Consider the following 25096-nt stretch of genomic DNA (forward strand, 5'->3'; position numbering starts at 1 on the left):
ATTTCCCATCAAGTCCTAAGGTCACAGTAAAGTACCTGTGAGGGTACTATTAAGAAGATTCACATCATTTTCTATCATGACTACAGGGTCCTCATCTGAATCATTCACTTCATCTTGTTCGTTTCAGCAAACTTCCAAGAAAAATCTGGTGTAAACATGGTACATCCAACAGACAGATACATTAACTTACAAGAAAACTGTTCACATTTATCTGAGAAGATCTACCTTTTTGAACTATCTTCCTGATAGACATTAAATAAAGCAATACCCATGGCAATATATGGCAATATCCCTCAGCTGGCAAACCCCAAGGTGTGTTAAAAATTAACAGAAGCATTTCACCGACCTCAGGCAGTTTCTCCTAAGATTCCTGGGTGGAAGTTATAAAGTACTGTTGCATGACACTGAATGCTGCACAATGCTGTTCCCTGCTACAGACCATTACCTTTTATTATTGAGATATAAAATCCATAATATATGCAAAATATTCAAAACCCAGATATCTCTTAGATACATATCTTCTGTTCTATACTTTACTCTAAATCTAGCAATGGTCTTGTCAAACATTAGCTTTGGTTGTCATTTATCTTGTTCCTCACATAAATACACTACTGTCCATTATCTTTGTCCTCCATGGCTTCAGGTATTTTAAATCTTTCTTCAACTGTCCTGAATCAGCCATATTTTCCAATCTCTACATTAATTATTTTTACGTATTTTAATTTACATATTTTCATTATATACTGACTTTCTTTGTGCCATTAGAATATCCACATTTGGCTTGAACCACTTTTTGTCCAACTTCACTTTCCTCCACTTTCATGTGGCAGTACTCTTACATCTGGAGTAACAGCCCTGAAAAATTCTACAGGTATAGGCATATTTTGTTCTGCTGCACTTTGGCAGCATTTATGCAGAAATATTCATGCAAGAAAGACAGATGTGGACGAATTCCACAACATAACAAGATTCTCTGGCTTGAAGCTGGCTACATGCACACCACTAACCATGACTGATGTAGGTGCATCTCAGCACCTGTGATTTTCCCCTCAACGATCAGCTTTTCTTTGTTCATCATAACTGAGATGAAGTACACTGTGCTGGACATTAAGAAATTGTATTTGTAAATGTTTTCAAAGAGTAACCACTAGCCCAGAGGCAATCCTTGCAAGTCATCATCCCAAATCCCCGTGGAGCTGCAATGTCACATTGCTGGATGACATTCTTCACAATTTCTTAGTCTGGAGGTAAAAAACTTTCAATCTACTTATTTTTCTCCCACTGACGCCATCCATGTCCAATTTCTACAGTACAAATCACTTCGCGCATTTCTGTCGCTGATGTTAGACCGAGCTTCCAAAAGCCTCCCTCAGCACCTGTGGGGTGCCCGGGCCCCGGCACTCACTGAGCGCCCGCTGCCATGGGGCTGAAACCTGGACACTCTGCTCCTGCCTGGGGCTGGTCTCTTCTCTCAGGCAACCAGGGACACGACTAGAGGACACAGCCCTCAGCTGTGCCAGGGGAGGTTTATTCTGGATGTTGGGAGGGATTTCTTCACTGAGAGGGCGATTAGAGATGGGAATGGGCTGCCCAGGGAGGTGGGAGGGGTACCGTCCCTGGAGCTGTTTAAGAAGAAACTGGATGCGGCACTGATGCCATGGTCTGTTGAACAGGGGGTGTTCGTCACAGGCTGGACTCGATGACCTCAGAAGTCTTCTCCAATCTAATCTTTGAGAGTTTGACTTCTGGCTGCCCATAGCTCCATATGCGGTTCAAACCCTTTCAGGATCCCCCATTTCCCATTCTCAACGCGCCCCTCCGCCCCGGGATCCCCGATCCCCCATTCCCCATTCCCCATTCCCAACGCGCCCCCGCCCCTCTCCGTCCCAGGCTCCCGGCCCGCCGCGCGCGCGCGCGCACGCGCACAGGGCGCCGCCCCCGCAGGGAGCGCGCGCGGGTCCCGCCCTTCCTGCCGGGAAGGAGGAGCGGGAGGGGGCGGCGCAGCCGGACGGGAAGATGGCGGACCTGGAGGAGCAGCTGTCCGATGAGGAGAAGGTAGGGATGGATGGATGGATGGATAGATAGATAGGTTGCGCCGAGCTGCGCCGCTCTCCTGTCCTCCGGGCCGGCGGCGCTCCCGTTTCAGCGTGGCCGGCAGGCGGGCCCGGTCGCAGCAGGGGCGGGCGGAGGGCCGGGGCTGAGGCCGGGGCAGGGCCGGGCCGGCCCGGCCGCATCTCCCGCCGCGCCTTGTACGGTGCGGGGCCGGGGGGCGGCACGGGCCCCGCGGGGGCGGCTGCCGCTGCTCGGCCGGTCCCTGCGGCCGCCCCCGGCCGGCGTGCGGGGCGCGGGGCCGGCGGGGAGCGGCAGGAGAGACGCGGAAGGGCTCTCCCTTCCCCCACCTCCACTTCCCGTTCCCGAGGCGCCGGGCCCCTGCCGCCGGCCGCTCCGAGGCACCGGCCTGCCGGCCCCAGGCAGCCCCGGGAGGAGATGGGATACGTGTGAGCTACGGGAGGAAGGAGCCGTGGGGATGAGGAAGGCTGTTTTGCTTCCTTCTAGGAGGCAGAAATTGGGGAAGTGGGAGGTCAAGGAGCAGAGGGACTGTGTTAGGGATGTTTCACGTACTCTTTTTGCGGCAGCTGGAAACTCAAATTTAAGGTGGATTTTGCCAGAAAAGTCAAAAGGTGCCAGGTGTTTTGTGAGACCTCAGTTATCACTGCTCCTTGTCATTCTCTGGGGGATTCAGCTTCCCAGCAGCTGCCTGTTTCCAGGCTAGGGTGTGGTGTTTCGTGTACATGGTGCACTGCCTTTATGTAATGCATGCTCTTCCTCACTTTCCCTTTAAAAACTCACATTTTCATGTCTGTGGAAGTTGTGAGATGACGCAAATGTGGAAGGCATCAAAAAATTATGTTTCAAACTTATTTGAAGTTAGAAGGATGTCTAAAATATCCAAGTGGTTACAGTAATACAGGTTTTCTGTTTGACCCTGTTTTATAAGTAGAGATGCACTGGTATGCCTAGGAGTGCATAGCACCTAGATCTTGCTATCCTTTTCCCAAGAGGTTTGAAGACTCTGCCTTCCTCTACTTAATTCTCATTCCAAGGCCACCTCTCTGTTGATACAAGTAGTAATGTCATCCAGAACTGTAAGTCGTAATTGTGTTTTTTCTAGCCCCTTATAGAAAATACAAGGAACACTAATCCAGTACATTGTTCCAGAAGGTATGCTGAAAATACTTTTACTGTAAGTTATCTTGCCATGAGTGAATGGTTAAGATTGGAAGGGATCCTTGGAAATCATATTATAGAGTCATCTAGAGCAGGCTGGCCAGTACTGTGTGCAGGTGGCTTTTGGAAATCTCTAGGGATGCAAACTCCACAGCCTCCTTGGACAACCTGTGGCAGTGCTCGGTCACCCTTGTAGTGAAAAAGTGTTTCCTTGTGCTCAGGTGGCACCTCCTATGTTTCATTTTGTGCCCATTGCTTCTTGTCCTGTCAAATAATAAAAGACAGAATGACAGTTTTGTCTGTGTATGATCTTGGCAGCACTGCCTGTGCTTTTGTGGCTGATGGAGTTAAGTTCTGAACTTTCTTCCATTCACTGATTTTGTTTTTTCTTTTCTCCGAAAATAAATGCAGAGACTCATAGAGACCCTTCCTGCCTTGGTATAAGTGAATAGAATGAGCACTCATCCACTGTAAATTTAAATTGATTTCTCTAGTAGTCCCATATAAAATTGATTGTCCTGTATGAGTGGAATTTTCCAAGCCTGAGAGTCTGTTTTATTGGCTAAGAAACCAAAGATGGGTAACACTGCAAACTCATGGAAGATATACATGTGGCAATATACATGTGATACCTTAAAATTTTATTTCTGATGCATTAAGCTGTGCCATTGTTGTACAATAAAATTGTTATTTCAAGTATTCAGTTCTACTGAGCTTAAAAAAAATGAGCTGAATGGCATTTGACAAACACACCCTTCTCACTCATCCAGTTGGGACTATAAATAAATGCAAGAGTAGATGCAAAGAGGCAGACATTGATTTTCATGAGAAATAAATCACATTGCTCCTTTATATACTTTCCTTTCATGATACAGAACTGGTAATATTGAAGACTGATGCAGATATGGTGGTGATGTAGTTTTATAGATAATTTCAGTAGAGACATAAGTAGAACCCTGAAACTCCTCAAGGAGGAAAGAAGGTGAACCAAATAACAGAACATTTTTTGTCTCAGACTTGTAATAATGGTGTATGAGCACAAATAAGTAGGAAATTGAGTGATGTAATGATAGGGCAGGTTCAGAAAGGTCTTTGATTCATATCTTACTTCATGTTAGTCAAAAGATTTGAAGTGTTGCAAAGGCAGTAGGCAGTTCCATGTACCTTACTATTGCTGGATTTAAGGTGACTGTGTTTAGCTGTAGCACAATTCAGGTTTAAAACCAGCAGTGTTCGGCATAATTGAGAATACAGAAAGGGCATAATTGGAATAATGGCAAACCAGATTGTTACAGTTCAGGTAAATGATCTTTAAAACCAAGGAAAGAGAAGAACCAGAAAGAGCATTTCAATATTCAAGACAATTTTGAACTCAATCTTGTTCCTCAGTTTCCCATTTTTAAAGAGATTTTTGAAGCCTTGTTTTTCTTTCAGTGATGCAATGTGTGTTGCATCATTGCAACAATACAAGGATTATTTGTAGCAAATAAGGTGTGTAAGGTTTGTGTGGATCCAAAGATCTGAAGTTGGACCATTGCCAGTGAAAGTTTCTGGTTTTAGCATCCAGGAGCAGCGATTTTTCAGTGCTAAAGACAGCTTTTGTGATCCACAGTGTTGCATTATTCACATAGGTCGCTGAAAGTTCAGAAGCTTTTAGGTATGTTGAATAACATAAGTTTGTTTGTTTATTGGTTCAGTTAGTTTATTTAAAAACGGGGTGTGAGAGGTGGAAGCCTTGAAGCCCTGAACTCTGGAGTGGCAGTCACCACTTCTGCACCCTTCCCATAGATAATGCATCATTGCTTAACAAGGTCTGAATGCAAGATCTATTCAGCTGTTCAGGATATTTGAAGTAGTTTTGTTAAAGTCTAGTAACCATTTTTTGCAGTTAAATTTTATTCCATTTTAGCTAGAAATTCTTTTATTACCTTTGTAGCTACAAAAAAAACTAATAAGCATGTATGAAAATATTTTAATTAGCATATTAGTGGGAATATTAAAGATACAATTTATCTATATGAGTGTAGGCCATAATTACTGAAAGGTATTGATTTTACTGTAAAAGTTGGATTTGCTAATGTAAACACTCATTTACAAACAATGGCACAAATGAAAAACAGCACAGAAATCAGTTAAATCCTAAAACTAGTGTTCTCTAGTCCATTTTTGGTGACTTGAAGGGACATGTTTTCTGTAGGTTTGGTTGGGGTTTTTTGTTTTTAATGTGAATCTACAAAGCACAGGAGTTAAATAGCTGTGTATGACTTGAGATACAGCCTCAGAAAATCAGGATGCCTTCAGGGAGAAAAGGATAACACATGAAGTTTTTAAATACTAAATGAACTCTTGCATTCCTTAAAATGCTGAACATGATAAACATGAGAATTGTCAAACTTTTATTTTTTAAAGGAACTACACCTCTTTCACTAAGTTTATATCTCAGTAGTTTGACTTTTTTGGAAAGATGGGGTTTAACAGTGTCATTAGAAGAAAACTTCGCTTATAAAGAGGAAGTAGTCCCATTTGTGAAAGTGAGCCTGGATGGCTTCCAGGTATTTCCTGGTGCATTGGGTAACTTTGTAACTTCTTTAATTTGTAGATTTTGACACCTAATTTACCTAATAAAGTTAAACTAAACTCTGCAGTGTAGTTTTGTCAGATTAAGGAAAACCCACTTCTTATGTCAGTGCTTTGGAATGAGAAGTCTATGCCAGTAAAATGAATCTCTCACCTGCAATGTTGTCTTTATAGCATAATACATTTACAGCAGATTGCACTTACATGTACAAGCCCACCAGTGTGAAAGGCTCAAGTACTTTTCTCAATGCAAATATAAACCTTTTTCCTAAAACTGCTTTGAAAGCATTAGCAGAATTTTTGACAGAAAAAAATGGTACTTTTCTAGTTTACATGTGTTAAAGTTGCTCTACATCATTCATTTTGAAAGGATTTAGACTTCTGACTTTCAGAATTGTATCAAATGAGACTGTAGATGAGTAGGAAGTGCATTTGAATAACCCTTTCTGGGTATAATTGCACTGTAATCTTAATCTATAAAGTAAACTTTAAGTCTTGCAAGTGTCCTTGATAACATTTTGATGAAATTCTTTAGTAAGAATGAGGAAGTTAGGAGTGCTTTTCAGACTGCCACGTAATTTTGAATATTGGAGCCCTTCCAAGATTAAAGATTTTCATGTGCATCTCAGGATATATATGAAAATATGTGTGAAGATAGAATGTTGTCTTGAGTTAGTTTGGTTTTGTTTTTTTTTAACTAAAAATGCATCAATACCATTGAGATTGAAGGATAGATATTTGAATCAGTTTCTTGGGCGACTGTTAAACACTGTCTGAAGAAGTGATCATATACTGTATGTGTAACTGCAAATAATAACTTGGTTTGCTTCTATAGTCATACTGGCTGGAAGAAGTTTCTGAAGGCAACTCAAATGCTGGTTAGACAGAATGGGCCAGCTGAGATAAGGTTGCTTAGGGACTTGCCCTTTGAGTTTTGGGTATCTCCAGGACCAGAGACTGTACTAGCTCTCTGGATGAGGTGTTGCAATGGTGGCTAAGCCCACAGTCAGAAACTTATCCTAATTTCTAATTGTTGCAACTTGTGTGCAGTGCTGCTTGTCTTTTACTGTGTACCTCCATAGTAAGTTACTGTGCAAATCAAAGTTGTTTGCCTTTTGACAAGCGAAAAGTAACTACTTGAAGCTTGATGATGAATCCAAATGAAGCCTGTTATTACAAATAAAAGATCAGTGATTTCTAAAACTTCAGGTCATATAGTCTTTCCTTCGTACTAGCTTGGAGAAATTGGGTACCCTTTGGGGATGATGACTTCTACCATGTTAGGGAGTATTGGAGTATTCACAATGCAGTGGCACCTCAGGACCATCAAAAACCCCCTTCTTGCTGTCTTTGTACCCTCAAAACTTCTTTGAGAAGCTTGCTACCTAGGAAACCTCATAGCTCAAGTGGATAAGAGATACAAATTGAAGCAAAAATAGAGTAATAGGACAAGTTATTGGCAAATACAGAGATGAAACTGGAGACATTATTTTATGATATAACAGATATGATTTTATTGCCTACCAATACCATCTTCAACCTACAAGTTCTGCTGTGAAATTCTATTTTCGGTTAGTTTCAATATTGGCAGTCAATAAAGAACAGGAAAAGGGTAGCTTTAGCTTTTAGCTGCATTATTTAGCAAACCCCTGCATATTTTACAGGCAGCCCTGTGTACTATTCACTTTCAGGTTCTGGGAGTGGGATGTAAAGGAGTTGGAAGTGCTCACTGAGAAATGAAAGCAGCTTTTTGAGCATGCGGCAATTACTTTTTTAATCCTTGAGTAAAAAACTTCTGAAATGTAAAATACTTCAAATACTTTCTTAGCTTGACAGAGGGCATTAACACCTTGAATAGTAACTCAGAGAGAGAACTGTAAGATGCTGGAATTGGGAGGGGAGACGTTACAGTTAGGGTGGTACCTGATTCCATCCATTTGCATAGAGCAAGCTCTGTTATGTTCATTTTCTCTCACCCCTGCTATTGAATCTGGGCTTAATGCCCTTGAAGTATCTCATTATAACAAATTATCTCGGTGTAGAAGATATAAAAACTTTAAAAACTTGGGCTTTGTAGTAGAAGAATACTTTGCAAATATGAACCAAGTACTTTTTAGCTTCCATTGGATACCACTTTGTAAAGACTGCTGAGAGAGTCTGCAGCTGAGGATCGTGTGTGTTGATGTCCCTGTAACAGGACATCTTGGGTTTTTGTGGGAGATGGCACTGTTGGTTTCTTTCTTTGTGAAGTCTTAGTTAGCCATTTCTTATACCATTTACTTCTCAAATAAAACTTAATGCTTTTGCTTTTCATTAAATGTAAAATTTTACTACTTTTTCAGTTTTCAGTGAATGACTTTTGCAAGGAAATAATTTTTTTAGGCTGCTTAACTGTTTTCTATCTGTTCTGTAAGCTTAGGTATGAAGTTTCTTGGCTACAATTGTATATATAATTATAAATAGTTGTATATATAATTATAAATAGTTGTATGTAAATATATACATTATACAATATATACATAAATAGCCGTGTATAAATATATATATAATAAAAGGTTTCCAATTTTATATGCTCAGGAGTAATAAGAATAACTACAGAATAACAGGGGGGAGATTTATCTGTTTTTTTTTTTTTATGGTTAATCTTTTGTGTTACTCAAATAACATCCTTTGCTTTCATATTCCTTTTTGCTATCTGTGTCTAGTGCAGTGACTTTCAGAAGTCCTGTTTTAAGTTTGAGGTTTTTTAAATCTTCTTAATATGATGTGGTGTGTAAAGTGATTTTAACATGGAGACTTTTATGATATTTAGCTCTTCTTCTGCTGAAAGGTCTCACACCACCTTTCTGAGTGGTTATTTTTGTGAAAATAAATCTCATTATTGAAGTCAGGTCGTCAGGTAGAAAGAATGCAGCTAAATTACCACGTTGTTGTGTAAGATGTACTTTTTGCAGCTTTGTGAAGGGCTGGTACTGTTACATATTTTTAAATACTAGTGTATTAAAAATAATTGAGGAAAACACATGTTTTCCAGATGCAATGTAGCTTTAGGCATTACAATTAAGGAAATGTCTGTTCAGTCAAAGCCATAGGTATGGAATGTGCCCCTCCTTTCCTGTGCCACAGAACCACATTTTTGCAGGGTTTTCCTTAGCTCTTCTGGAAGCAGAAGTGAATTGGATACTGCAGAGAATTTGCAGTTGAGCTCGGTAGGAAGGCAGTGGCAGCACTATGTTTGTATTCATTCCCTCTCTACCAGAGTTGCTGCCTTTGTTCCATGTTTGTGTGAGATGATGATGCATGTTTTGGGATGCTGTTCTGCTGTTTGAAGTTCTACCCATGGGTATGGTGAGGTTTCATGAGATGCTGTGAAGGCAGATTGCTGCTGACAGGGGGTAATTCCTTTCTCACAGTTTTGTTCTCGGAGCTTGTCCAGCTGTTTGAAGGCTTTTTTGCCTCACTAAACTGTCAGCAGCAGGAAGCAATGATAATTATTTAAAGCTCTTTTTTCGCTAAATTGATTATCTTCTTGCCACCTTCTAAAGCTGTTCTTTAGGTTGATCAATCTGCTTGTCTGAATACTCACAGAAGTAGATGAGTGCTGATGATACATAGGAGTTTGTAAAAATAGTGGTCTAGGGTCCTGGGAAGTATCTAACGTAAAGATTTAATGAGCAATTGGAGCCAGTACTACCAACTACTGGTTACATGTTCTTGAAACCCTGAAGGGTTTACAAAGTCAAGAACTATGTTGATGTTTGGATAGAGCATCAAGCATTGTATCCTACAGGTATTTGAACCTTAGACTGTGTTCCCTTATGTGTAATGTATGTCAATGGAAAATTCATTTTGAGTGATAGATGTCAAAACAGTTTTGCTTTTTAAGGAACAGCAAAGGTGCATATTGAAAAATGATGGTACAGCTTTTACTCAAACTCAGAACTAAGTAAAACTAGGTGTTATGTCCAGTATCACTCCAGTGAGTACAAACTGTATCCCTTATTCTGAGTGTGACTTAGAGATCTTGAGAGAATTCAAACTTGCCTCATTTACCTGATGTCTCTGTTAATATTTATGAGACTATGAGCTAATTGTGAGAAAACCCTGTAGCCACCAGTAAATAGAGTTAAGTGGGTCACTAACCCATTTGTTGCAGATAGGTTTTTAACAAGAACTACACAGAAGGCATGACTGAGAACAGAGCTCTAGTCTCTTCTGTTCCTGGAGCTCCCTTCTGGATGTGATATCTCATAATCTTTTTTTTTGCCAAATAGATTTCTGTGAGTGGGAGATTTATTGTGTGTTGTAAGATAGCACGGGTACCCTCAGGAATCCTGAATGTAAATGCATGATGTACAATGCTTTGAGCCTGCTGTAACAGTGATAAAAGTAACTTTGGGAAGCTCTTTTCATTTCCCTGTGATTAGCAGCAAAGTTGTCTTTGAGTGGAAATTATTGTGGGAATCTTTTGCACATCCTCCATCTTCCTCCCCCTCCCAAATTTTCATGCATTTTCTTAGGTTAAAAGGGCTTTTAGTATCTATTTCACTATTTCATTTTTATTGCTGTGGAGCAGTGAACTTTAACCTGTTGGGAGTGTAGAGGAAGGGGCGGGTCTCGCTGCTGCAAAGAGTTCACAGCTGAATTTCTGAATTTGAAAGAAGGGATGTATAGGAAGGAGTAAGGCTGAGTGTATGGTTTCAGTCTCCTGTTTATCAGCATGTTTTTGCTGTGCAGCATGGATGCTGATTGAAGGAGTGAGCTGTCAGGGTTAAAACAAAACCATGCAAACAAAACCATGGAGTTAAAAGGGGCAAAGAAAAACGGAAGAGGGAGAGTTTTAATGTGCCTGTCTCTGCTGAAAGCTGCAGCTAGCAGAGTCGGAGGAGCGGGCTGCCGTGAGGTGACAGTGGCACTGCAGAGCCCGGCAATGAGAGCGCATTCCTGCTCCCTGACCATATATAGGCACAGACAGCGCTCAGGCTGGGCTGCTCCAGCCACCGGCGCTCCTCACGGGGCAGGAACAGGAAGAGTCATCTCGGGGCATTGCAAACCGCTATGTAGAACTTCTGAAAGATTGAATAAACTTCAGAATGCCTTGGGCTGCAAAAGATAGAGGAGTAGGATTTCTCTTATGTATCAGATGGGTATCATGCATTGAGAAAAATGAAATTGTGAAATAACGGCAGAAGTGTGGGAAAAAAATAGATTTAGCATAACTGCCACCATTCTGTACATTACTACATTGCTCTTTGCTTGTGAAGTCTGAAAACTGCAAATATTGTTGTAACTAAGTGTAGGAATTTGTTGATAGATCAGTTGTTTTAATCCCTAGCAGAATAAAGAATTAGGCATAATACCTAATGATTGTATTAATCACATACAACAATCCTGTCATTTTCTCTTTTGCTAAGCTTCTCTATAAATTTTTACCTTAATTGAAATAGTGTATAAAATCAATAAGCTTTGAGGTTTTCAGGTAGGTTTAATAAACTTTCAACTGATGTGATAAGGTAGCATTTGACTTGTGAAATTTGAGGTAGGTTTGATAAACTTCTAACTGATGTGATAGGTAGCATTTGACTTCACTTGAATTCTGAAAGTAAATCTTGCTAGCTCTTACCTACTGAGAGCAGACTTCAATTTAGGCAAGACTGTGAGTGGTGTAAATGTGAAAACTGGATAGAGTGGCTGCAGTGGGGAATGCTTCCCTTCTGTTTCAGAAGTCATTTTTATACTTTTTTTTTAACTTGCTGTCAGCTTCTGTATGATTTGTCCAAATTAATGCTCAAAACTGCACAAAGACACCATTCATAAAAACATGTGTAGATGGGGGTTTTTTGCATTCAAGAAATTTAATGTAGAAAACACATGGTTCCTTACACAGGTTTGGGGTAAAAGCTGTTTTTTGTAAACCACTGGTGATCAGATGTTCTGGATTAGTCTGAAGTTTATAATTTTTTGCTACTCTGAAGACTTGAAGCTGGAAACTAACTCAAATCTCCATCATTAAAACACTATCTTAAACTTTAGGTAGTGTTTTGGGAGTAACTGCAGTAATAAGTGGAGAAACTTCAGATATTTTATGTCTTCGAGTTTTCTAAAGAAAGACTCAACTGTAACAATTTTTGTTACTTGCTGATACATGTATAAGTACTCTGTGTAAAGGGGCAGTTCTCTTGAATGGAAAAAGGTTTTGTCATTTGAATTCATACAATATTATGATGTTTCTGTTTTGCCTTGTGTAAATCAATTTTTAGAAGTCTCAATGCATTGAAAAATCAGCATTTATTGCAATTGTAATGCACCTGGTTTTCTTAACTATTTTCAGCAGCTACAACTTCCTATCTCAATTTAACTAAAGAGCAGTTTTGGTTTTTTGCCTGTCACTTTGTATTACAGGTTATGTGCATTTTTAATTTATCTTGTTTTAGTTGCCCATGAACATCATATTTTATATGGACTACCCCTTTGTTTTAATTGTGCTTCCCCAAGTGATAGCTGAGGCTTTTTGCTGCCAAAAGGGAGAGATCTTCATCTCATAGAGGTTCAGGGAAGTGCATTCATTTATCCTTCAGTGTCAGTCTGAAAAACAGAAACCTCCTTTAGAGCATGTATTTCTGGAAAAATTCAGTGGCAATACATCTGTAACTGCTTTTCAGTTCTGATGTGTTAAGTGAGACTACTGGATTTAATTTTTTTATATGGGCTTCCTGTATGTATTAATTGGGGAAATAATGGCTTTATCAGATACTCATCACAGAGAAATTAATTCAGTTTAACTGCTGAAGGAAAGTGGATTACTTTTGAATTGGCTTCACAAAGGCAGGTGAGCAAAATACAAAGTGTCTTAGCTGACACACTCTCAACTTCTGAAAACGTTAAAATTTTTTTGCTTTTGTGAACATGAATATACTTTATACTTGATGAGGTATTAATTGCAAATTTGCATGATTGTTTATCTGTTCTATAAAATATTTCAGCTATGATGAATTTTCACACAAAAACTATCAGTGAGCAATTGAATTTACTTGTGAAATGTTTGTAAAAAGTAATGTCTAGGTTGGTCTGTAGTGATGGCATCTGTTACATCTGGATGCTTTTGAATGAATGTTACTTATAGTGTAGCTAATCTGACTGATAAGAATAGTTCTTACTGATAGTGAAAAAAATAAGCAAAACCAGATTTATATTAGCAAAGCAGCTGAAAATGAGGTAGTGGTCTAGTTTTAGTATAGACCTAATGTCTCACTGTACAGGTGTTACCAGTTTAAAGCACGCGGTCATTCAGGCTGCAGTTTGGGCACCCATGTTTTGCTTCATTTTGCTTCTATAGCTGCTGCCTGCCCAAAACTGACGGACCTGTTATTTCACAACTCCAAATGTCCATAAGTCTTGTTTCTGTGCTTGCCCAGAGTTAACCTGGCCTTGGCAGGGGTAAGCAGTCCTGTTCACCTGAAGTCAAGGAATCAAGAAATGCTGTTCCTTCATCTTGAGCTGGGAGTCAGCCCAGTGATAGTCACGCTGAAATCACACAACTAAAAGCACAAGACTTGCTTTTCAGGGCTGATCCGTGACCCTGTTAATTGCTGTCATGGTTTAACCCCAGGCAAGCCACCAAGCCCCACACAGCCACTCAGTCACTGCCCCACCAGTGGGATCAGGGAGAGAATTGGAAGGGTAAAGTGGGAAAACTCATGGGTTAAGATAAAGACAGCTTAAGGAAAGCAAAAGGTGCGCATGCAAGCAGAGCTAAACTGGGAAATTATTCACTGTTTGCCATGGCCAGGCAGCTGTTCAGCCATCTCTAGGAGAACAGAGCCTCATCACATGTAATGGTGACTTGGGGAGTCAAATGCCATCATTCCAAAATCTCCACCCTTCCTCCTTCTTCCCCCACTTTATATACTGAGCATGATTTGATATGGTGTGGAAAATCCTTTGGTCAGTTGGGGTCACTTGTCCTGGCTGTGTCTCCTCCCAGCCTCCCATGCCCCCCCAGCTTCAAAGGAGACAGTCCAGGTTGCTTTAATAAGTAGCCATAGAAGAAAGTCCTCTTGCCTCTCTGCGTCTCCTTGGAAAAGAGTAAACTTTGTGGCATTCATCTCAGGATAACGCAAATTCATGTTTACATGGAAAGAGGAGTTCTGATGGTAGATATTTGAGGTAGCAGACAAAGGCTGTCTGCAATCCAAAGTGCAACATTTAGGTTAGAAAGTTTGCAGCTGACAGCTTTTCCATTTCCATGATCCAGCTCTGAATGGCCATGTTCTGTTAGTGATCTGAAAGCTGCTGGGCTGGTCACATGGGATCTCATGAGGGTTCAGCACTGCTCATGAGGCAGCTAAGTGCTCTCCCGGGACACTTTAACTTGAACCACCTCTCCTGGAGACCTTTGTCTGAAATTTGGGCCCTGTTGAGAAGCAGGGGCCCAAACCCTGGCTGTATTCCTACCCTCAGCTGTAAAAGTTGCTTTCTCGTCAGTTTAAGAGCTCTAGCATGCTCAGACATTTCTTTAGTAGTTTCAAATACAAAGAAATGTGTAAATCTAATGCATTTTTTGTTATTTTTAGATATTTGTAATGAAATGTATGCTTCTCAGACTCCTTAATTTCAAACAGTGCTCCCAGGCACTGAATTTTCCAGCTCTTCATTCCATAGATACTTGATATAAGGTGTTGGAAAGGGAAATCCTGTTTCAAGTAATATCCTGTATTTGAATAGCAACAGCATATCGAGGATTCAAGAGAGCTTTAAGTGTCTGCTAAACTTGGATAACTGTAAAAGATAGGAACTTTTGCTAAGTTAAGTTAGGGAACCAATGTTTAGTTTGTTAGTTTTTATAATGGGTGCCTCTAACAGTGCAAGAGGGAAAAAGAATGAATCAAAGTGTGTCCACTAAGTGACATTCTGCAAGTAAGAATGTCACTTAGGGGAGAGGTTTAAAAGTTGTTTCACATTTAGAAAGTATTTTTGTGGGTGTTTTGCAAGCGAATGTGTGTGCAGCTGTGTAGTGAACCAGCTCAGGGACCTGGTCTGGAAAGAAAGAGCAATAACTTTCCTGATTTTGCTCATTGTGCTGTTGTACAAGGGCTTGTGCAAGCAGAAGGAGAGAGAAAGCCAGGGCAGGTGTGCATACTTTCAGTGAAAACACTGGCTTATGCTGTGTTTATTCTGCAAGAAGCTGTGGGTAAAGGCCATTAATTACTAATTAAGATATCAAGGGGTTTTTTAAGCTTTATTTGCTGGTACTGTGGTACTAACAGGTCTTAGGTAGGTGCAGGTAAAGTTACAAACTTTGGTGTCTATGCAGTGTTTTTGAGATTAATCTGTCAGTGTGGACCTTTTGGAAAGTCCAGAACCATATGATATGTAGTAAAATTGGAAGAGAAGCTTTGAAGGTCAAATGCATCTTCATAATGGTTTTTGGCTCTCTTGGAATCTGTATTGATTCCTAGGCACCCATGGACTGGAAGCTGACATAGGTAGTGAATATATTGTTAATCATCTTTGTTGTATTCATCTTTTCCTGTTTGCCAGTAAAAGAAAACATGAATGACTCAATTTCCCCATCTCCTTCCATCACATACAATCTCTATTCTGTTTGAAAAGGTGGAGCTTTATAGTCTGTGTTCTTAATAAAGACCAAGTAGTTGAACTAATGTGAGCAAATATGTGAAACAATGGGAGTTGTACAATTGCATGTCTGGCTGTTAAAACTCCATAATGCATAACTGCTTTGAATAGCAATGAATGCAGCATATTCAACCACGTGATTGTTTTTGTATTTCAGGTGCGTATAGCAGCAAAATTCATAATTCATGCTCCTCCTGGGGAATTCAATGAGGTGTTCAATGGTGAGTATCTGGCTGCTCTGCCCTTTTCTTTAAGTTATCTATATCCAAAATTGCATGGCTGATTATTCTCCTGAATTTCATGTAGCTTCTATTGTAGCTTCCTTGCTATAAGGGCTGGTTTTGTAGCTGGGCATGATGAGCTTTGCAGTTACAAGACAGCTTGAAGTTTAAATGTAAAACAAGGGAAATACTACTTTTCTTTGTGATGTGAGAACAAGGTTTGTTTTGAATGAGTCATGAATTAACAGTTGCAAGGGTTTCTGTTTAGAAAACAGATACTCCTATTTTTCATCTTTGATAGACAATTTTATTTTTCAACAAAAATTAAACTAGCAGAAATTAAAATGGTCATTTTTTTTTAAAGAAGGAATATCATTACAAATATTTAACCTTGAATACACAAAAGACTACTGCCTAGTGCCAGTTGTGGAAAGAATATTAAATTTCTCCAAATATTTCTAACCTTTAAATTCTGGGCACACTCCATTTTACTGAGTGTATTGGTAAACTGAAAGGAAACTTTAAAATAAGCTTCTTTCAACTATTGTTGTCTAAACGTTACCTAAGATGTTATTTGTTAAAAAAAATTGTTGTTTGTCTGTCATCAAGATATTTGGGCATACATATAGTAGAAAAAGGCAGGCTTTATAGTTGTGGCTTACAAATGTTTCTATGAAGCTATTTAAGTAAAAAAATTAATTTGGTATACTAAACCTGTAGTCAGTGTCAGAGTGGAGAGAGCTTAAGTTTATTAAAGAATGCAATGCTTTTACAAGTACCTTGTTCTTAAGGTAAAGTTAAACTGTGGCCAGCTGATTATTATTTAAGATTAGTTAGTACTTAATTTTTGAAGTGAGCAGCTTACTAACTTAGCTTTCTGAAGATTATTAAAATTTCCTAGAGTAGTACTGCTTGTAGACTTCGTTGTTATGCTAATTCATAGCTGCAGCTACCTGCTCAATAACAGAGTACAATGTGTTTGAAAACACATAGTGAACACAAATGCCTGACCAGTGTTCAATGAGATTTAGGCTGCCTTCTTAAATAGACAGAGAAAGCTTTTCATTCCAATTCTGAAAATTGTGCATTTGGTTGGTTGGCTTTGAGTAGGGTTTTTTGAGTATGTGAGGTGGTTTTTTCCCTTTGGGGTATTTTGTGTTTCGGTTTGGCTGGGGCAGTTTGGTTTATTTCAGGAGGGTTTGCTTGTTTTTTAAAGAAAAAAATACCTTATATATAGTCCAGATTTTTTTTACTTTTCACTTGAATGATACCTTGGAAATATTTAAAAGAGGTTTAGTATGTTCTGGCAAGACTAATGATTGGTTAGTTAATGAGCAATTAATTAAATTGCTATTCAAACAGTGTCTGGTAAAGTCAAGTACATAAATAAGAAAATTGCTGCACAATAATACTAAATAATATTCAAACAGTGTCTGGTAAAGTCAAGTACATAAATAAGAAAATTGCTGCACAATAAATACGAAATAATTTTGAGGAGAGTTTTGATTTATTCTATATTCATATGTTTCTTGTATCATGGTAGAAAAAATGCTATGGTGGTGTATAATCCTCTGCCTAGTGAGTGTCATTTAGGAATGAGACTGAAAATGGTAGGGCTTAAAAACCAGTAAGTTCAATGCATACCAAATCAGTGTCATCAGAATACAGTAACAATAATATAGGTTGAGGGAGTTGGTAATATACTTTTTATAGGAAACTTGGTAGAATTCTGTGCTGTTCTCATTCAGAGCTTCTCAAAAAACTAGATTGACAGATTCCCAGAGCCTGTAGAATACAGCTTAAATCTTTGCCACATTGTCTTGGAAGAGATCCATTTCTATACTATTATTTTAATTTTATTCAGTGAAAATTATAAAATATGAAGCCATAAATTTACTACCTAGTAATCTCTGTGGGTATGGAGTAGTTTTTGGGGGTTTTTTTGTTGTTTTGTACAGTCTGTTGATACTTGTTATGTGACTGAAAGAAGTTTCTGAGTTAACTGTACTTACATGTTGTAAATACTTCTTTCAGATGTTCGGTTGCTGCTTAATAATGACAATCTTCTCAGGGAAGGAGCAGCCCAGTAAGTACCAGATGTCACATACTCAGTTGCATAAAAACAAGATGTTTTTCAGTAGGACTTGCATAATCAGTAAGTGGTTCATTTAAAGATGTGTGCTTGGCAAGTAAAACCCTATTGTGTGTGTCGGGCATCTTTGATCAAGATTAAATTCTTGGCAGAGGAGAGATCTGTATTGTATCCTAATGATTAGAGCAACTTCATTTTCTGTTTCATGGTAGCTGTTACTTGAACATCTGTAAGATACTGCATCCTTAGACCCTACTTTTGTATCAGAACATTATGCTTGCTGTACTTTCATGCCAAAATTAGCTTCTTCTGTAAGAGTGGAGATATGTGGCTTAGTAGGTTGGATCTCTGTGGAATTTAAACTTTATCTGTTCTTCCAGTTTCTGTGGGTTACTGTAAAGCTTAGGCGTTTGTCTGCATCAGGTTACTTCTGAATGTAAATTATTGTAGCAGTTGGAATTTAATGTCTGTAATACGAGCACTAAAGTGATTCCAAGAATTTTGGCCCACTAGGTAAAGCATTAATATATTAAAGCATAATATATAATTAATTAATAATTTTTTAATGCATCATTGCCCAGATTCTTAGCTATTCTTTATATCCCTTAACTGCTGCCAAGGAAAAAGATTGTGCTTGATGCAGGCTTTTGTTGGTTTTTTTCTCTTGTAGTGCATTTGCACAGTACAACTTGGACCAGTTTACTCCTGTAAAAATTGACGGTTACGACGAGCAGGTATGAATACAGTGAAATACTCGTGATCGTTCTTAAACTGTTAAAGATGATCTGGTATTGCAACAGTTCTTGACAAGAAAATTAAAAGAAATGCATCTGCCCTACCAAAACACAGAGATTGTGCCCCTTCAGTAGTACCAGTACCAGTCCCATAAGTTAATCATTCAGGGGTATCTAAAGAGCTTGAAATGTTAGTCTGCAGTGTTGGCTGAATTCAGTGTTTGTAGCTGTAAAAACTATTTGCTCCATCATTAGTAGCAGAAGACACGAATTTCTGTCTTGCATGGTTTGTTGCAGTAAGGGCATAAGATTCAAGATATATTTTTCCGAGGCAGTGTATCATAATTGCTTTCTCCTCTCTTGCTTTATGCATATTTTGTTCAAAATTTTAAGTTTTAATGATTAAGCTCCCATTAAATGCGGGATATAATTAGATTTGGCATGGGATTTATTTTTTTTCACTGTATAGCAAATGTTACTAACTAATTTTAATGTCTTAAATGTTACCAACTAATGATTTAATACATCTTCTATGATATAAATATATATATAAATGAAATTTAAATTTCATAATACAGGTTTTGATAACAGAACATGGTGATTTAGGAAATGGAAAATTTCTGGATCCAAAGAACAAGATTTCTTTTAAATTTGATCACTTAAGAAAGGAGGCTACTGATCCTAGACCCCATGAAGTTGAAAATGCCATAGAGTCCTGGAGAAATTCAGTTGAAACAGCAATGAAAGCATATGTGAAGGAACATTATCCAAATGGTGTCTGCACAGTAAGTGCTAAATTACATAACCTCTGTACCAATATAGATAGTTATAAATTTTAAAAAGGAGCTATTTGTAAACCAGAAAGACAGACACTTTTGACTGTAAAGAATTTATTCCTGTTGGGGGTTCATGAGAAATGCAGGAAAGCTCAGAAATGTAATGTTTTATCTGTAGGATTATTAGTGAGTGGTTCCTGCAGGTCATAGTGAAGATTTGCCTCTGTATTTGAGCATTTTTATTTAAATTTCTTGATGCATTTAGACATTTTGTGGACTACTGCAGGTTGATCCTGCTGGTCTTTGTGGTCTGGCTGGTTGCTTAGAAGGGGGGGAAAATTCCATAAAATAGAAATGTCTACCTTGCCTTGATTTCCTGACAAAACTGTCTTAGTAAAGCAAACTAGTTTGTTCCATCATATCTCCTTTATATCCAAGTGCTGTATTCTTATTACCAGAATTGGTGGTTCTGATAGCTTCTTAAAATAAAACCTCTTAGTCTGGACTAAAATAGTATTTGCTTGCTGTTACAAGCCCTGTGACTATTTAAATCCCAGCAAACTGATCTATTGATAGCTGTTCTGTGCTTTATGTTGATGTGACAGAAAAATTAACTGGGGGGGGGAAGTAAATCAGCTGCTGAATTAACAAGTTGAATTGGATTCCCAGGCAGTCAGATGAGTTCCATTTCCTATAAAGGAAACCAGATTGGATAATTGGATAATTTTTAAATTATCTCAGATAATTTAAAGGGGGGATAAAGCAGAAAAGAGGACCAAACCCCACCCTTTTTGCTATTCTGTACAGGTTTAAATTGTCATATAGTTGGTAGAATAACTGGTGTTGGAAACCCAGCTGGTAACAAATGTATATTGTCTCAATAGTCACTGTTATAGGCTTAGAATTCCTGTAGTGGTAGAAAAAGGAGTTCACAATATATAAAATTTAGTTAGGATGGTTGGCCATCAGGTTTTTAAATCTTAGATATTTTCTGCATTGTAATAAATACTTTATTGTTTCATGTTCAGAATATTATGTATAACCATAATGGTTAGAAAATGAAATTTTAGTTTATGTAGCAATAGTAGAAACAGATATCTAAGCAGCTTGACCAAGGTCTGCTCAAACTTTGACTGTTCTTTTTTTTGCTTCTTTTTTTTTTTTTTTCCTGATTAAGGTGTATGGTAAAACAATTGATGGGCAGCAAACCATTATTGCATGCATAGAGAGCCATCAGTTTCAAGCAAAAAATTTTTGGTAAGTTTCTGTATGGATCCACAGACAGTAAGATACAGCAAACTGAATAAGTGCCATTACACTGATAACACTTAGTTCAGAGAAGAAGGTGGATGCATATCTTGGTTGGGACCCTTCTTCTCCACTCCACTCCCAAGTTTTTCTGCTAAAACTGTAGAAATCTCTTCCTTTGTGGTAAGTAAAATGGCAGACTGTGTACCCACATCTCCTTTGTAGAAGTTTGCAAAATTCCATATTACACATATGACATACATGATTAATTTTCCTGTTTATCACACTGACACCAATGCTCATGGCTGGCTTCCCTAATACAGTTGCTTTGGCTTGATTTGCTTCCTTTTTGATTGATAGGATAAGAACAGCTCCTTCTAGTTTGAATTTCTCAGAGAAAGGAAGTGACCAAAAATCACTTTACAGTGGGACTTAAGTGATCAGTTTTGATCACTTAGACAGATAAAGGTGATTTTGGATGAAATAAAATCTTACAAACTGCAGGTTTTTTTTTTTTTTCCTGGACTTGGTTCAATGATGTTTTCCACAGTCTGGAGTGAACTTTGGATAGCTCCATACAGGAAACTGTCCAGAGTTGACATCAAATATCACAGTATCAGGAAGAGGTTAAGGATGTTAAATCCTAAAGATAGCTTATATATGCAGTTGTCAGAAGAAAAGTTTTTCATTATTTGGTTTGCTTTTTGCATTTGCTTGCAATTTTTATTAGTAATCCCACAGGTAATAAATGGAAGTACAGAAATCTTTGGGTTTTGATTCTGAAGGTGGATATTACATTTCCATAGTAATTTCAGCACGTGTATGTATCAGTTATTTGCCCAGTACACTGATTTTTATTGAGTTTGCATAGATAATAATTATTTTTTCTTACTAACATACACTTGACTAGTTAAGTCTGCATGTTTTCCATCAATATTAGAAGTAACTTGAAATAACACTGGTTTACTTTTTAGTTTGGACATATGAATGAATTTTGATATTCCAAATAATTAATTTTATAGTCTTTTAAGAAGAGGAACAGATATTCAGCAACCTTTTATAGATGGAGAATTTTTCTTGAAAGTTTTCTTTATTAAAGTTATGATTGAGCATCTATGGGTAAATATTGACCATGTTTTTAAGAGCTTTTCAGGGGTAGTCAGACTGTAGTGCTTGTTCTTAGCAAGTTGCAATAAATGCATATTGATTTGGGAGATTTAGAGATGGAGGAATGGATTCCAAGTTAACCAGATTCCTCAGTTATCCAGCTGTAGGGCTGGTTATCCAGCCCAAGCCACAGCCAGTACTTATTTCCAAGGTGTTCCAGCTTTTTGGGCATTTGCAAGTCTGTCATCTTACTATGGGAGTAAGTTTGTTGGGTGATAGAAAATCAATATACACCAAAGAAAAATACTTTCTGATTATTTGAAATACTATCAATGTAGTGGGATAAATGGCTTATTAAAGAAAGAAGAGGAAAGTTAATCTCTTACAAAACATTCTAAGTCAGGCAAGCTAAATAAAGAAATTATGTTGTTTTTACCTTAGAGCATTTCCTACAGAAAAATCCTTCTGAACTTGAATTTTTTCTTTTTTTTTTTCTAATAACAACTTAATAAAAATTATATCCCAGAGTGGAAACAACTGTGGTCATGTTAACTTCAAGGGGCCACAGACTGACTGAGAAGCAAACAAATCTGTTAGCTAGCCATTGTGTCCCTGGCATTCAAAAACTAGAATTGTACCTGAGGTGTAATCCAGCACATAAGCTTTCTCATAATCAGTGCGTCAGTCTATAAGGCTACTAGTAGTATTAGTGTCACTAAGTTGGGCAGCCCTTTCAGTTTTCTTAGCAATGCCAACAAGCTTCTGAATTGTCTTAGTCTGTATTTTCAGTGATAATTTGGATATTGTCTGAAATAATAACCAATGCCTTTATAGCTGAGTTACCATTGTTACTGTGTCATTACGTAGATTTGCTTTATATTTTATATCTTTCTCTCCCCTTGTTGAATGTACTGGAATCTACACCTAACATTAGCACCATTGGAACACCTAGTAGCAACTTTCTTTCCTTCTTTAAGTGCAAACACAAGACAAATCATGGACTGCTGCAGTGCTTTCTTAATTCTGCTCTGTAGTACTAACCTTCTAATCCACTAATCTCATTGTTAAATAAGATGATGTCTAGTCTACAGGAAAGAAATCAGGTGAAACTACTCCCCATACTGTTTTCCTGGTGTTTGAAACTCCCTTAAGGCATTTTGGCAAGGATCCTGAATTTGAAAGGAAACTAGAAGGAAATAGTTGTCCTGGAAGGGAAATGCTGAAAAGCTGAAAGGCCTAGTTATAGTTAAACACAGCAGAAAGTCTTGCTACTTTAATATTCCTTCCATTCAAAATTTTGATAGCCTGAGGTGAAGTGTGGCTTTGGCTGATCTAGCAAAACATCCAGGTCCTAGAGACAAAATATTTTCTGTGTGTGCCTAACTAATGCTACGGGAGAGAAGGAACATTGGAGGCTTTAGGTATTTTCAGAAGTTAAGTCCTCCTGTTAAAAGGTCCTTCATAATAAATCTCCTTGGTCCACATTGAAAACTGAGGTTAAATGTTTTGGGAAACAGTTCTGTTCTGGTCATGACTGATTATGATGCTAAATCTTTAGGGGAAAACTTTCGGCATGTGTAGTTGCACTGCAAATTTCATTCTGTGGTTTCCTTTCACTATCAGTTATATGTTGAGATTTTTTTTTCATAACCAATGGGGTGACATCCAATTTCTGTTTTACTGTTTTTTTAAGGAATGGCCGTTGGAGGTCAGAGTGGAAGTTTACAATCACGCCTTCAACCACTCAAGTGGCTGGCATCTTGAAAATTCAGGTATGCTTATCTCAAACTGTGTCCTGAGCCACAAAGTCTCCAGTCATTATCAAGGGAGACTCAGGCCAGTGTATCAAATATGTTAAGGGAAAATGGGGACACAATAAGCAAGGCAGCAATGCTCATTCACTTAAGTGTTAGTGACTTAATTTGCATATTTATCTAATCCTTAAAACATAAAATGTGTGTTTAATGTAATGATTCAGAGGACTTGGGAATGTGTATTCACCTCAGGTAGGCATATGTGTCTTTGGTTTCCTATTGAATTCACAGTGAGACAAGCCCTTCCTGAGGGTAGGCCTGTTCTGAAGTAGAATTTTTTTTTTCATTTTAATTGATTGTGGGGCTTTTCTAATGTTGTCGTATTGTTCAGAAAGGTGGAAACCTTTCGTTTCACCAATTCCACCATCAGAAATTTTTGAATCTGTGTATTCTTCATGCAGAATTTGGCTTTCCTGTTGGCTTTAGGGCATTCAGAAAGGAGGAATTCCAAGCAGGCAGAAGTTCTGAGACCAGTGGAAGTCTGACTGTCATGTGGTAGGAAGGGAGACTTGACTTTCTGGATTGGTTCCCTGGAATGTGTACACATACATTGCAGCAGTTTATTGAAACACTTCTGGGATCAGGGACTAGAAACTTAGTGCAGTCTGACTTTCTGTGTAGTACCTTTTTGGGTTGGTTTTGATTTTTTTTTTTTGCTTCACAATAAAGTCAAGTTTCTTTTTCTTGCTGCTTTTGTGCCCCCATGAGTTTTGCCTGTCCGTACTGCTCAGTGATGACTGCAGAAGGAACATGCAAAGGAATGTTTTTCTAGCCTGAGGCTAGGATGTTATTTTAGGATGTGGTAGCTGTATTTACATTCACCCAAGCAAGGGGACCCTGAATCTGTTTTCCCATGCTGGTGCCAACATTTGGAATGATAGTCAAAATGTGAACAGCCATTATTATATTGTCAGATCCCAATGGTCATGGTAAGCAGCACTTAAAGTAACTTACAGTCTTCCCAAGTTTTCTTTGTCACTTAAATCCAACTTGCTGCAAAGCAGGCATTTTTTCCACAGCATGCTCTTTTGGTTAATGTCTTAAGAGGGTTTCCAGAACAAGGAAGCAGGTGTCCACTTAATTCTTGGAAAGGTTAGGGCAGCAGCCAAAATAATAGTCTGAACGGGGAATTCATTCAGGTTCAACGTTTCCATTTGGGCACCAGATGTTTTTGTCTTTTAGTACTATTTCACATAATTAATCAAGTCATTATTTATATTCATTAAAATCTGTGTTCTGGAGAGTGATGAAAAATTCTCCTTTTTTGCTTGTGTAGTAACTACTTGTTTCACCAAGGAATTTTGAAATCTGTTTTAAATTTTTAGAAGTTGTGTACAGTTTCTTCAATGTATGTGAGAATGCTCTCTCTTCATGTCACAAAACAAACAAATTTAAAAATCACTTTAATTTTTTCTATTTAAGGAGCAAAATATTTTTCTAGAAAGTGAAGTCTCTACAGCATTAGTATAATTTTAGAGTACTGGAATTTCAGTGTTGTTTGCAAAATCTTTGACAGCAATACACTATTGCTCTGTTTCTGATAAGACCTTTTATTAATAAGTTGAGAGAAATTGCAGCATCACGTGCTATCTTCAGATGTCTTCAGTATTTTTAAGATCACTTCCACAATTTCTTCCCTTTTTTTGTAAATTCTGTTAATACT

The 25096-nt window shown here is 38.3% G+C and overlaps 1 protein-coding gene across 1 annotated transcript in view; it reads left to right on the plus strand.

Moving 5' to 3' along the window:
• Positions 1 to 1966: 1966 nt before the first annotated feature.
• CAPZA2 (capping actin protein of muscle Z-line subunit alpha 2) overlaps positions 1967 to 25096 on the plus strand; it is a 29518-nt gene continuing 6388 nt past the window's right edge. The window contains exons 1-7 of the mRNA XM_058804511.1: positions 1967 to 2055; positions 15599 to 15662; positions 17697 to 17748; positions 18425 to 18488; positions 19067 to 19273; positions 20442 to 20521; positions 23313 to 23391. Of these exons, the coding sequence (XP_058660494.1) occupies positions 2017 to 2055; positions 15599 to 15662; positions 17697 to 17748; positions 18425 to 18488; positions 19067 to 19273; positions 20442 to 20521; positions 23313 to 23391 (585 nt within the window). The 5' untranslated portion in view covers positions 1967 to 2016. The remainder of the gene's footprint in view (positions 2056 to 15598; positions 15663 to 17696; positions 17749 to 18424; positions 18489 to 19066; positions 19274 to 20441; positions 20522 to 23312; positions 23392 to 25096) is intronic.

The sequence above is a fragment of the Ammospiza caudacuta genome, chromosome 5 (genome assembly GCF_027887145.1).
Source record: "Ammospiza caudacuta isolate bAmmCau1 chromosome 5, bAmmCau1.pri, whole genome shotgun sequence".
Classification (NCBI taxonomy): domain Eukaryota; kingdom Metazoa; phylum Chordata; class Aves; order Passeriformes; family Passerellidae; genus Ammospiza; species Ammospiza caudacuta.